The sequence below is a fragment of the Heteronotia binoei genome, chromosome 6, assembly GCF_032191835.1.
Source record: "Heteronotia binoei isolate CCM8104 ecotype False Entrance Well chromosome 6, APGP_CSIRO_Hbin_v1, whole genome shotgun sequence".
NCBI classification, from domain to species: Eukaryota; Metazoa; Chordata; class Lepidosauria; order Squamata; family Gekkonidae; genus Heteronotia; species Heteronotia binoei.
This window is the reverse complement of record NC_083228.1, coordinates 135,150,555-135,165,145: the sequence shown is the minus strand read 5'-3', so window position 1 is coordinate 135,165,145 and position 14,591 is coordinate 135,150,555. Positions and strand designations below refer to the sequence as shown.

The window sequence follows — 14,591 nt, the reverse complement described above, 5'->3', positions numbered from 1 at the left end:
AAAATTATCTGGTAGGCAGTGGTTTAGAATGCAAAATGGTACAAATTTAAGATCCAATGAGAGAATAGTAAAATTAACAAATTCAGCAAACCTTTGATCTAAGTAGCATGAGCGTGCAAAAGCAATAAAACAATATGTCAAAATGTGAGAATGTCTGTTAATGGCTCTATTGTTATAAGCCTGGGCCATCCAACTATTTTACCTTTTAACATATAACATACACATAGTTTGCCATTAGGAGAAAAATACATTAAAATATAGTGGGAGATGGGTTCAGTATATGTAATGGGATAAACAGCCAATATCCCTGTCTGTGTATGTCAATACAGCTAAAAAAGAAATACATTGGCAGAGCAGACAATACCGACCTAGACACACCAGTGGTCTGATCTTGTCTCAAGCAGCTTTGTGTACCGGGCGGTCTTGTGTCTTTTGGCAGACTCAAACTGGTCTCGGCTGTTACTAAAATGGGAAGCTTTGCAACACAGAAAAGTAGCACATCGAGGGTCAAGCCTTGCCCTGTCCCTGAGAAGCTAGATTTCTGCCTGCAGGGACACATTTGTGTTTTCATGTGAGCCCCCCCCACCCGCACACCCCCGCTTGCTGTCTGAAACGGTAAGGCCTAACTGCAAGTCGAACCACCACCTAACTGAGACCGGGGTCTCTCTTGGGTCCCTTTATCATCGCCTCTCCCTCCCCGCCCCCTTCATTTGCGGCCTCCCTAGTTCCCTAGTTATCATGCCTCCTGTGTTGCTCTGACGTCAGCATAAAGCCAGGCCTGTATCCTGGGAGAAATCCGTCCATGGTGACCAGTTGCCATGGCAATACACCTTGTTGCAAAGCTTACAAGTCCAGAACTGCTTCTGAAGAAGGCCCTGGCTGCAAGCCGCTGTGCCGGGCAGGGAGAGACGAGCCTATAAGGCCAGGTAGGAAAGCACCATGGGTCACTTTAACCTTTGAGGCTCACGGAGCTGGTCCCCGAAGGCCTTCAGCAGTGCAGGGGCTGGGAAGGAGTGGGGAGGTCTCCTGGCAACCGAATCAACATGCAGCCTGTGAGGGTCGTTTGGTTCAACTGCTTTAAGCCCCCCCCTCCTTCTCTCTCTTTACTGCCTTAGGGTTGCCAGCCTCCAGGGAGGGCCTGGAGATCTGGACTGATCTCCAGAGGACGGAGATCCGTTCCTCATAGGGTTGCCAGCTCCAGTTTGGGAAAGGCCTGGAGATTTGGGGGTGGAACCTGAGGAGGGTGGAGTTCGGGGAGGGGAGAGACTTCAGTGGGGCAAAATGCCACAGAGCTCCCCCCCCCCAAAGTGGCCATGTTCTCCAGGGGAGCTGGTCTCTGTCGCCCAGAGATCAATGGTAATAGCAAGAGATCTCCAGCTGACACCTGGAGGTTGGCAACCTGTTCCTCTGTTGCTTTGGCGGATGAATTCTATGGCATTACAACCCCACCAAGGTCCCTTCCCAGGTTGGACTGCCCCCCCCCCCAAAAAAAAATCTGCTTGTGTTGCTGATATTGGTGGTGGAGGAGACAGTGTCTCCCGCCTTTGTGGCCTGTGATTTCCTCGCACAAAATGCGTTGCAAGTGCCTTTATGGACGCTTGAAAGTGTCAAGGTTGCCCAGTGTGTGTGTGTTGGACGTGGCTGTGCTCTGGGTGCAAACATTGTCTTTGTCCTGCAGTACAGAAATATTAGGGTGTGGGAAAGGCCTGGGTTCGAGTCCTCCTTCGCCTGTCTAGAAGTTTGCCAGGGAAAGTGTTGATTCGAAATTTCGACATCGTGATGCCTGAATGTTAATATGTGGGAGGGGAGTTGTTATAAAGCACTTGGGGACACTGCATGAAATGACCAAGCAATGTGGGAAGGGGCAGAGGGCGTGCCTATGTGCAACAGGGAGGGAGCAAGGACATCAGTACCTAGGGTTGCCAGATCCAATTCAAGAAATATCTGGGGACTTTGGGGGTGGAGCCAGGAGACTCTGGGGGTGGAGCTAGGAGACTTTGGGGGTGGAAGCAGGAGCAAGGTTGTGACAAGCATGATTGAACTCTGAAGGGAGTTCTGGCCATCACATTGAAAGGGACCATGCACCTTTGAAATGCCTTCCCTCCATTGGAAATATTGAAGGATAGGGGCGCCTTCTTTTGGGGCTCACAGAATTGGACCCCCTGGTCCAATCTTTGTGAAACTTGGAGGTCATTTTGAGGAGAGACACTAGATGCTCTGCTGCAAATTTGGTGCCTCTACCTCAAAGAACAGCCCCCCCCAAGAGCTCCAGATACCTGCAGATCACTTTTCCATTATACCCTATGGGAATTGGTCTCCATAGGGAACGTTGAAGCGCTCAGCAGACATTTCCCTCCCCCCCCCCCACTTTCTGATGACCCTGAAGTGGAGGGAGGGCCTCCAAACTGGGGGATCCCCTGCCCCCACCTGGGGATTGGCAACCCTAACACACATACTGGAACTGTTTGCGTTTGCTTCCTCCTGGTTGCCCGTGCGGGAGGCGCTTTCTGTAAGCTGAATGGAGCTGGATGCCAGGCCACGCGGAAATGGCCCCGGATGGCGGTCGCTGTGTGTTACTCGACTCTAATAACGAAATCGTTTACCCATGATCAGGCTTTCTGTTTCCCCTCCCGCCAGCCCCTTGATTGTTCTGCTGTGTGCAACAAAGAGGATTTATACTTGTTCTGTTGAAGAACGTAAGAGAAGCCAACGGACTGTTCAGGCCAATGCTCAGAGTCACACAGTGGCTAAAACCCAGGCGCCGGCTTTTTTTGTGGAGAAGAAGCCCGGTAGGAACTCATTTGCATGTCAGGCCCCACCTCCTGAAGCCAAGCCAGCCGGTAGTGCATTCCTGTGTGTTCCTGCTCAAAAAAAGCCCTGCCCAGGTGCCATCGGGAGGCCCACCAGCAAGGCTAGAACTCCAGAAGCCCTCCCACTCTTGCCCCCCAAGCACCGAGAATACCTTGAAGCAGCCCCATTCGGGTTGCCAAGTCCAATACAAGAAATATCTGGGGACTTTGGGGGTGGAGCCAGGAGGCATCGGGGGTGGAGCCAGGAGAAAGGTTGTGAGAAGCATAATCGAACTCCAAAGGGAGTTCCGGCCATCACATTTAAAGGGACCGCACACCTTTTAAATGCCTTCCCTCCACTGGAAATAATGAAGGATAGGGTACCTTCTTTTGGGGCTTATAGAATTGGTCCAATCCTTTTGAAACTTGGAGGGTATTTTGGGAATAGGTACTGGATGCTATGCTGAAAATTTGGTGCTTCTACCTCAAAAAACAGTCCCCCAGAGCCCCAGATACCTGCAGATCAATTTTCCATTATACCCTATGGGAATCGATCTCCATAGGGAATAAGAGAGTGTCCAGTAGACATCCCCCCCCCTGCTTTCTGATGTCCTTGAAGTGGGGGGAGGGCCTCCAAACCGGGGGATCCCGTGCCCCCACCTGGGGATTTGGTAAGACAAAAGAAACACCGCGTACCGAATGTTACAATATAAGTGCACACAAACTCTTTTACTAAAACAATCTAACAGAACAATTCCTGAATGTCCTTTAAAGCAACAAAATCAGTCTTTAGTAGAAACTCAAACTTGAAATGCTGTCAGGTGCAAAGTCCGCTGTCATTCTCTTCCTTCTGTTGAAAGACGCAGATAGACCCTTCTGCTCCTCTTTGTGGAGTAATTCAACAGGTGTAGTGGCGGCGACACGAGTCCTAGGTTCAAATCTGTGTTTCCTTTACCCTTCCTCTGGCTGCAGTTTTTACACTCCGGAACCCGTGATTAAGGCAACAGCTCACAGTCACATCTTACTAGTATGCATGAGCAGTCTATCTTACTAGTATGCACGAACCGTCTATCTGCGTCTTTCAACAGAAGGAAGGGAATGACAGTAGACTTTGCACTTGACAGCATTTAATGTTTGAGTTTCTACTAAAGACTGATTTTTTTTGCTTTAAAGGACATTCAGGAATTGTTCTGTTAAGATCGTTGGAGCAAAAGAGTTAAGATCGTTGGAGCAAAAGAGTGCGTGTGCACTTATATTGCAACATTTGGTACGCGGTGTTTCTTTTGTCTTACCAAATTCCACACCGCTAGTTTCCTTATTATCCCACCTGGGGATTGGCAACCCTAAACCACATGCATGTGTGCATGCATGCACAGAAGAGATGCCCTGATGTGTTCTCGAGGGGTGCATTTGCATGCACATGCGCTTGCGTCTGGCCTCATTTGGGTTAATGCATGAACACGCAAAGCTGCCTACTACTGAACCAGACCCTTGGGCTATCAAAGTCGGTATTGCCTACTCAGAGTGGCAACGGCTCTCCGGGGACTCAAGTCTTTCACATCACATACTACCTGGTCCTTTTAATTGGAAAGGCCAGGGATTGAAACTGGGATTTTCTGCATACCAAGCAGAGGCTCTGCCATTGAGCTCCAGCCCCTCCTTTTGGTGCTGTGGGAAGAATGTCAATCAGTAAGAACATCAGAAAAGCCCTGCTGGATCAGACCAGTGGTCCATCTAGTCCAGCATCCTGTCTCACACAGTGGCCAACCAGTTCCTCTGGAGGACCAATAACAGGGCATAGAGGCTGAGGCCTTCATAAGAGCATCAGAGGGGCCCTGCTGGATCAGAGCAGTGGTCCATCTAGTCCAGCATCCTAACACAGTGGCCAACCAGTTCCTCTGGAGGGCCAACAACAGGGCCGAGAGGCTGAGGTCTTCCTCTGATGTTGCCTCCTGGCCCTGTTGTTCAGAGGTTGACCGCCTCTGGATGTGGAGGTTCCATTCAGTCCCCATAGTTAGTAGCCACTGATAGCCTCCATGAATCTATCAAATCCCTTTGAAAGCTATTTGTTCCTGTGGCCATCACTACATCCTCTGGCTGCCAATTCCACATTTTAATCACTCCCTGTGTAAAGTCGTATTTCCTTTTTGTATGCACGCGTTGCTTATCTGAGCAAAAAATGGTCAGTCCTGTATCCTCCTGCTCTCTGTTTTATTCCCGCACACTCCTCGTTGTGAGTTGCCTTCCAGCTTCAATGTGAAATCTTGCATTTCCCCAGCAGCCTCATTGCGAGGAGGACAGAGCTGCCTTGGCCGCTGGGCATAGACTTCCCGAGGCCCAGCAGAGCGAGAGAAGAGGAAAAACTCCTTGCCTTTGAGGCATGCACCAAAAGAGGAAGAATAAAATTGAGAGGAGTAGGAGAAGAAAGGCATGACGCAGGAACGTAATTCCACCGGAGCGGAAAGATAGGAAGATGCTACACACACAAATTCAGGGCTCACTTTCTAGCAGGAGCATCTTTGCATATTAAGCCACACCCTCCTGATGTAGCCAATCCTCCAAGAGCTTACAGAGCTCTTCTTACAGGGCCTTGGAGGATTGGCTACATCAGGGGTGTGTGGCCTAATATGCAAATAGGATTGCCAAGTCCAATTTAAGAAATATCTGGGCACTTTGGAGGTGGAGCCAGGAGACTTTGGGGGTAGGGCCAGGAGACATTAGGGGTGGAGCCAAGATCAAGGCTGTGACAAGCAAAATTGAACTCCAAAGGGAGTTCTGGCCATCACATTTAAAGGGACGGCACACCTTTTCAATGCCTTCCTTCCATAGGAAATAATGAACGATAGGGGCACCTTCTTTTGGGGCTCATAGAATTGGACCCCCTGGTCCAATCATTTTGAAACTTGCGGGGTATTTTGGGGAGAAGCACTAGATGCTATACTGAAAATTTGGTGCCTCTACCTCAAAAAAACAGCCCTTCCAGAGCCCCAGATACTCGCGGATCAATTCTCCATTATTTTCTATGGGAATAAATCTCCATAGGGAATAACAGAGTTCCCAGCAGACATTCCCGTCCCCTCCCCCCGCTTTCTGATGATCCAAACCGGGGGATCTCCTGCCCCTACCTGGGGATTGGCAACCCTATATGCAAAGGAGCTCCTGATAGAAAGTGAGCCCTGTACAAACGCACTATCCTAGCTCAGGTGGGCTGACAGGTGTGTGTCTCGTAGGGCAGGCAGGGGGTACATTGGCCAGCTCTGGGTTGGGATATACCTGGAGATTTTGGAGGTGGAGTCTGGGGAATCTGGATTTTGAGGAGGGGAGCACTGCCGGGGATAATGATTAGGATATTTGGTTCATATAGCGGAGTTTTGGGAGCGTGATGCTGTAAAGAAATCTCAGCAGTATATTGCAAAGAAGGCAAACGTTTATTCAAGTGGATTCAGTTCATGTTCAGGTTGCATTTGGAAGGATAGAGAGAAGCCCTCACCTAAAGAGTCCTTTCCCTACCACAAATGGTCAGCTTGCCCGGCATCGTGTGTGGGCGTGTGAGGGGATTGTACAGGAGAGACCTGCAGAGACGTGTGTCTCCGTGGAAGGCCATGTGCAGAGAGGGAGATGACAAAGGGAGAGAGGAGGGTCAGAGGGCGGCTCCCAGATTAGGACAAAGAGATGCGTCCCATTCAAGGAGATAACGCCCTATGCATAATAAAGTTTGAGTCCAGATTATGACTAAGAGAGGTGTCCCATTCATGGAGGATAACATGTACCCGCCGTCTAAAGTTAGAGACCAGGTTACAGCAAAGGGGGGGGTGTCCCATTCAAGGAGATAACATCTATACACAGAATAAAATTAGAGGCCAGTAGTACGTTTAAGACCAACAAAGTTTTATTGAAGGTATAAGCCAGGGGTGTCAAACTCATTTGTTATGAGAGCCGGATTTTACATAAATAATTCCTTGTTGGGCCAGGTCATGTCGGGCCAGGCCATGTGTGTACCAGTTAGGTAGCAGAGATATAAACTTTATAAAGGACATAGACAAAGATTTTTTTTTAAAAAAAAAACACCTTAAAATAAAACATGCGTAAAACATTAGCACTTGTTGGCCTTAAAGGTGCTTTCTTTTCATCTCTCCCATGAGATCCAGGGAACTGGGCAAAGGAAGCTCTGGCTCTTTCCCTCCCTCGCCAGGGGATCAGGAGGGAGGGAGCCTCAGCCAATAGAAGGAAGGGAGGCTTGGCTCAGTAGCTCTGTCGTGCGATTGAGAGAGCCTGGTAAAGCAAGCTCAGCCTCCCCACCTTCCTCCCCAAGGGCGGATCCTCAGCCAATGGAGAAAATAGAAAATGGTGAAAAACGGGTCTGAAAGTTTTCCGGATAATACGACAAGAACTTTCAGACCCGTTTTTCACCTTAGTTAAGCCTTGTCACAGTTTTCATTTCTGGTCTAAAGAAGAAGATTTCTTTTGCGAGAGGGTTGCTCAGACCCAGCTGTCAGCTCTGGAGGAGGCTTAGAGTGGGCAGCATGTCAGCTGCAATAACATCCTTGCCCTCTCGCAGCACTGAGGCTACATCAGCTACTGAATCGTCTGGCAGGGGAGGTGAGAGCGGGGTACAGCTGGATGCTGTGCATACAAGTTGACATTGTTTCCGTCTCTGGCTTTTCCAGTGAACAACCATCTCAGCAGGGCCGAGGCAGGCTCCCTGCTCTAGAATCTTCCAGGAGAGCTTTTCCCAGCCAAAGTAGAGCTCCAAGGAAGCATCTGACTTGGCTGAAGCCGGCTACATATGTTCCTTGATGGTTCTGGCAAAACCACAGCTGGCTCGAGGTCAGGGACCATCAGGACTTTGGTACTGCAGCCTCAGAGCTCCTTCCCTAGAGACCAGCACGGGCCTTAAAAGCAAAAGACGTCTTGCCTAGTTGCGGTGCGGGCGCTGAAAACCCTGCCGATAAGGTTGCCAGCTTCCAGGCCGCAAGCAGAACTCAGAGAAAACCCAGGTTGACGTTCAAGTGTGGAAAAAGGGCCACAAACGAACACAGAGACACATCTTGATTAGGGTTGCCGATCCCCACGCTGGCTGGGGCTGATGGGAGTTGTAGGCAAAAAACATCTGGAGAGCTACTGTTGGCCACCCCTGCCACGGTATAATGGAGAATTGATCCGCGGGTATCTGGGGCTCGGGGGGGGTTGTTTTTTGAGATAGAGGGACCAAATTGTCAGCGTTGCATCTGATGCGTCTCCTCAAAATGCCCCCCTCTAAATTTCAAAAGGATTGGACCAGGAGGTCCAATTCTATAAGCCCCAAAAGTAGGTGCCCCTGTCCTCCATTATTTCCAATGGAGGGAAGGCATTGAAAAGGTGCGCGGTCCCTTTAAATGTGATGCCCAGAAGAACTCCCTTTGGGGTTCAATGATGCTTGTCACACCTTTGCTCCTGGCTGCGCTCCCAAAGTCTCCTGGCTCCGCCCCCAAAGTCCCCAGATATTTCTTGAATTGGACTTGGCAACCGTAGCTGATATGAATAAAACGTTTCACTGAAAGGCACCATTGCATAATACACCAGAAAGTGAATCAGATGCTTGATTCAGGAAGAAGTATTGGTGGTGGTGGTGGTGGTGGGGAAACCTCTCTGGATTTGACTGTTTTAATAAAAGGTGTCTTCGTAGGCTGCAGCTTAAGAAGCAGTTTTGTGTTGCCACTGATGTTCTCTGTCTGGCATCTGTGAAGCCATCCATTTGCTAATGGGCTGCCCTGATCGGCTGATAAGTTCTCAGTGGGCAGTCCGGGACTGAACAAAAGAACCCCAGGGGTCCTCAACCAATGGGGAGTGCAACTCCTGAGTAGGATTGAGGGCACCCCCCCCCCCCCCCCCCGCAGCAGCAGAGGAAGAGACAGAGAGCGAGGAGTACCAACCTCCAGCTGGTTGTCAGGTTGCCCATTTCCAGATGGTGACTGGCGATCTCCCCCTGTCGCAACCGATCTCCAGGCGACAGAGATCAGGCTCACCTGGAGACACTGGAAGGTGGACTCTGTGACATTTGACCCCATTGAAAGCCCTCCCTACTTTTCTCCCTTTCTCACAATACAAGAACTCGTGGGCATTCAATGAAATTGCTGAGCAGTTGGGTTAAAATGGATAAAAGGAAGTCTTTCTTCACCCAAAGGATGATTAACATGTGGAGTTCACTGCCACAGGAGGTGGCGGCAGCTACAAGCATAACCAGCTTCAAGAGGGGATTGGATAAAAATATGAAGCAGAGGTCCATCAGTGGCTATTATCCACAGTGTGTATATATATGTGTGTATAAATATATATAATTTTTTTGGCCACTGTGTGACACAGAGTGTTGGACTGGATGGGCCATTGGCCTGATCCAACAGGGCTTCTCTTATGTTCTTCTGTGACACAGAGTGTTGGACTGGATGGGCCACTGGCCTGATCCAACAGGGCTTCTCTTATGTTCTTATGTGACACAGAGTGCTGGACTGGGTGGGCCATTGGCCTGATCCAACAGGGCTTCTCTTATGTTCTTATGTGACACAGAGTGTTGGACTGGAGGGGCCATTGGCCTGATCCAACATGGCTTCTCTTATGTTCTTATGTGACACAGAGTGTTGGACCAGAGGGGCCATTGGCCTGATCCAACATGGCTTCTCTTATGTTCTTATGTGACACAGAGTGTTGGACTGGATGGGCCACTGGCCTGATCCAACATGGCTTCTCTTATGTTCTTACGTGACACAGAGTGTTGGACTGGATGGGCCATTGGCCTGATCCAACATGGCTTCTCTTATGTTCTTACGTGACACAGAGTGTTGGACTGGATGGGCCATTGGCCTGATCCAACATGGCTTCTCTTATGTTCTTACGTGACACAGAGTGTTGGACTGGATGGGCCATTGGCCTGATCCAACATGGCTTCTCTTATGTTCTTACGTGACACAGAGTGTTGGACTGGATGGGCCACTGGCCTGATCCAACATGGCTTCTCTTATGTTCTTATGTGACACAGAGTGTTGGACTGGATGGGCCACTGGCCTGATCCAACATGGCTTCTCTTATGTTCTTATGTGACACAGAGTTTTGGACTGGATGGGCCATTGGCCTGATCCAACAGGGCTTCTCTTATGTTCTTATGTGACACAGAGTGTTGGACTGGATGGGCCATTGGCCTGATCCAACAGGGCTTCTCTTATGTTCTTATGTGACACAGAGTGTTGGACTGGATGGGCCACTGGCCTGATCCAACATGGCTTCTCTTATGTTCTTATGTGACACAGAGTTTTGGACTGGATGGGCCATTGGCCTGATCCAACAGGGCTTCTCTTATGTTCTTATGTGACACAGAGTGTTGGACTGGATGGGCCATTGGCCTGATCCAACATGGCTTTTCTTATGTTCTTATGTGACACGGAGTGTTGGACTGGATGGGCCATTGGCCTGTGCCAACAGGGCTTCTCTTATGTTCTTATGTTCTCCCCTTCCCAAACTTGCCCTCCCCTGGCTCCACCCCCAAAATCTCCAGGTATTTCCCTACCCGGAGCTGGTAACCTTAGGAGGTGAGATTGTGTGAGAGAGAGCGGGAAGAGATGAGCCAGTGCTCAACTCTAGGAGCCCTTTCTTATATGCCCAGGGTAATGCCAATTGCTACTTCGGGGTCTGGAAGGGATTTTCCTCCAAGCCAAATTGGCCCAGGGATCCTGGAAGCTTTTTGCCTTCCCCTTGCCCGAGGTAGAGTGTCATCAGTGAGCTTCACAGCTGAGTGAAGACTAGCCCACTGTCTTAACAGCTTCAGCCTGCCAGCTCAGTTTTGATTGGCTGGTTTATACATTTTAGAAGCACAGATTGGTGCCTGTTAAGTGTGTGGCGGGGACAGTTGGGAGGGTGGTCTACAAAGGAGCATTGGACGTTATTCTGGAAACCTTATGGGGGGGGGGAGAAATATTTGTTATACCTATTGATCAGAGGGAAGGCAGCGTGGTAACGCCGAATTTCATCTCTAATGAGTAGCTAAGCAGCGTCAGTCTTGCTTAGTCCTTGGAAGCGAGACCACCACGAAGGCTCTGCAGAGAAAGGCCATGGCCAGTCACCTCTGCTTCTCACTTGCCTTGAAAGCCCCTTGCTGGGGGAAGCTAAGCAGGGTTGGTACTTGGAAGCGAGACCACCAAGGAAGGCTCTGCAGAGGAAGGCCATGGCCAATCACCTCTACTTCTCACTTGCCTTGAAAGCCCCTTGCTGGGGAAAGCTAGGCAGGGTTGATACTTGGATGAGAGACCACCAAGGAAGGCTCTGCAGAGGAAGGCCATGGCCAACCACCTCAGCTTCTCCCCTGCCTTGAAAGCCCTTAGTGGGGTCACCATAAGAGCTGCGACTGACAGCATTTTATGCACGCGCATCCCTGTTGATGATTTATTTTACTACCGGCTCCCTCACCGTGCCTCTGTAATTCTGTCTCTTTCACTCTAGTCCAAGATGAAGCGTCTGTTTCAGTACTCTTGTGGCAGCTTCTGACCCCGCTTTCCCCCCTCCCTCTTTCAGGTAAATGTTGAGGATACTGTCGAAATGTTACCCAAGTCCCGGCGAGCACTCACCATCCAGGAAATCGCGGCCCTCGCACGGTCCTCTTTGCATGGTAAGTGATGAGGGATCTGGGGGCCTCTCGTCTCTCTATGGAAGTTGCGTGCCAGCAAAATCCTTTGGAAAAGAGCCATGGAACCCCTTAGGGATATCTTAAGGGGCGTTGCAATTTTAGGGCACCACAGAAGGTCAGATGAGATCCCCCGCTGCTTGTAAATTCCCGGCTGCAGTACCCTAACTGACCACCTGCAATGATGGCGCTGTAGAGCCACAGAGATCAGACTGGCAGTTCTTCTCTCACCATGTGTTCAACGTGGTGCAGGGGAGAGCTCTGATGATTCGCTACAGCTGGGGTGGCCAAATTGTGGGGTGGCCAACCTGTCACCCAGCAGGGGTGGCCAACCTGTCAGCCATCCTGGAGAAGGCATTTGTCTCTTTAAATCACTTCTCCAAGCCAAGCCAGCAGGTGGCTTGGAGTATGCATGTAAAATTCAAGTTGCTTTCTTTCCACCTTTCCCTCCCCCATCTTCCTTCCTTCCTTCCTTCCTTCCTTCCTTCCTTCCTTCCTTCCTTCCTTCCTTCCTTCCTTCCTTCCTTCCTTCCTTCCTTCCTTCCTTCCTTCCTTCCTTCCTTCCTTCCTTCCTTCCTCCCTCCCTCCCTCCCTCCCTCCCTCCCTTCCTTCCTTCCTTCCTTCCTTCCTTCCTTCCTTCCTTCCTTCCTTCCTTCCTTCCTTCCTTCCGTCCTTCCTCCCCCCTCCCTCCCTCCCTCCCTTCCTTCCTTCCTTCGAGCTCTCAGACATCTGACATTTGCACTTTGCGGCTCTCAAACATCTGACGTTTGTTTTATGTGGCTCTTACATTAAACAAGTTCAGCCACCCAGGCTTCTCCAGCGGCTTGTACCCCTCAGTCACTGAACCTCAAAACTGATCCAAGAACAGCTTTCAGAAGCTTTTAAAAGATGCAAGAAGAGGGGGGGGGGGAAGGTCAAGTGCAGCGGCTCCTCAATGTCTGGAACAGGAAACAAACAGAGTAAATGCAGTCAATCAATACAATCGGTCCCTTACTGGATGGACACATCTACCTCTATGCACAGCTCTGCATGAATAAGGGATTCCCGTAGCCATCCCCGCATCAATGGCTAGAGCTCAGCAGGTGCACGACTGCTTTCAGGGGGTACAGGCTACTGCAGTGTTCCCAGTAGGGCTGCCCACTCTGCCTCGGGAAATTCCTGGAGATTCAGAGGAAGTGCTCGGGAAGAGGGGGGAGTTTGAGGAGGGAGCTCAGGAGACATGGGATGCTGTAGAGCAGGGCTTTTTTTGTAGCAGGAATTCCTTTGCATATTAGGCCACACCCCTGATGTAACCAGTCCTTCTGGAGCTTACAGTAGGCCCTGTACTGAGAGCCCTATAAGCTCTTGGAGGATTAGCTACATCAGGGGTGTGTGGCCTAAACCAGGGTTTTTTTTGTAGCTGGAATTCCTTTGCATATTTGGCCATGCCCCCCTGATGTAGCCGGTCCTTCTGGAGCTTACAATAGACCCTGTACTGAGAGCCCTACAAGCTCTTGGAGAATTGGCTAATCAGGGGTATGTGGCCTAAACCAGGGTTTTTTTGTAGCAGGAACTCCTTTGCATATTAGGCCATGTCCCCCTGATGTAGCCGGTCCTCCTGGAGCTTACAGTAGGCCCTGCACTGAGAGCCCTATAAGCTCTTGGAGGATTAGCTACATCATGAAATGCAATTTACCAAAACAATTAATACAATTTTGGGATCACTAGACAGAACAGGTATATAATTAAAACCACATATCATTCAATACATATCATTTTGAGTCTTTCAAGCTCTGCAACCTAATTTTGGTATATATATGCAAAAAACCCCCTCAATTTTTCTTGAAATTCATATTCTGGTCTATTACACAGGTATGTGTTCACTTTGCCATGGTCATATAATCAGCTAGTTTATTTTTCTAATAGATCAATTCTGGCATTGTTTCAGCTTTCCATTTTGATGCAAATCCCACTCTTGCCGCCGTCACCATATATTTAAATGTTCGTTATGAATTTTTGATGGATTGAATGGTACATCGTTTAATAACATATTTTTTGGGATTCATCGGGAAGCTGACTTTCCATATCTTTTGTATTTCTTCATGGATCTTTAGCCAATATTTTTTTAGCTTTGTTAACGCCACGTATGACAGAAGGTTGGGTCTGTACTCTTGCATTTCCAACATCTGGCATTGGGGCTCTTGTTTGCTTTTATATCAGGGGTGGCCAACGGTAGCTCTCCAGATTTTTTTTGCCTACAACTCCCATCAGCCCCAGCCAGCATGGCCAATGGCTGGGGCTGATGGGAGTTGTAGGCAAAAAAAATCTGGAGAGTTACCATTGGCCACCCCTGTTTTATATCATAGAATCATAGAGTTGGAACGGACCTCCAGAGTCATCTAGTCCAACCCCCTGCACAATGCAAGAAACTCACAAACACCTCCCCCTAAATTCACAGGATCTTCATTGCTCTCAGAAGGCTATCTAGGCTCTGTTTGAAAACCTCCAAGGAAGGAGAGCCCACCACCTCCCGAGAAAGCCTGTTCAGGAAGTTCTTTCTAATGTTGAGCCAGAAACTCTTTTGATTTAATTTGAACCCATTGGTTCTGGTCCTACCTTCCGGGGCCAAAGAAAACAATTCCACACCCTCCTCTAGATGACAGCCCTTCAAGGACTTGAAGATGGTGATCATATCACCTCTCAGCCACCTCCTCTCCAGGCTAAACAATCCCAGCTCCTTCAACCTTTCCTCTTAGGACTTGGTCTCCAGACCCCTCACCATCTTCATCACCCTCCTCTGGACCCGTTCCAGCTTGTCTGTATCCTTCTTAAATTGTGGTGCCCAAAACTGAACACAATACTCAAGGGGAGGTCTTACCAGAGCAGAGGAAAGCGATACCATCACATCACGTGATCTGGACACTATACTTCTGTCGATACAGCCCAAAATTGCATTTGCCTTTTTAGCCACCGCATCACACTGTTGACTCATGTTCAGCGTATGATCCACTAAGACCCCTAGATCTTTTTCGCACATACTACTGCTAAGACAAGTCTCCCCCATTCTATAACCATGCCTTGGATATTTCCTACCTATGTGCAGAACTTTACATTTATCCCTGTTAAAATTCATTTTATTGGTTTTAGCCCAGTTTTCCAGCCTGTCAAGGTCATCC

At 49.3% G+C, this 14,591-nt stretch overlaps 1 protein-coding gene across 4 annotated transcripts in view; it reads left to right on the top strand.

The window, feature by feature from the left end:
• The window catches only part of FAM131A (family with sequence similarity 131 member A), a 125,246-nt gene that overhangs the window by 67,144 nt on the left and 43,511 nt on the right, over positions 1-14,591 (top strand). For all 4 annotated transcript variants that reach the window (XM_060240917.1, XM_060240919.1, XM_060240918.1 and 1 more), the window contains one exon: positions 11,328-11,421. In XM_060240917.1, coding sequence (XP_060096900.1) covers positions 11,328-11,421 — 94 coding nt within the window. The remainder of the gene's footprint in view (positions 1-11,327; positions 11,422-14,591) is intronic.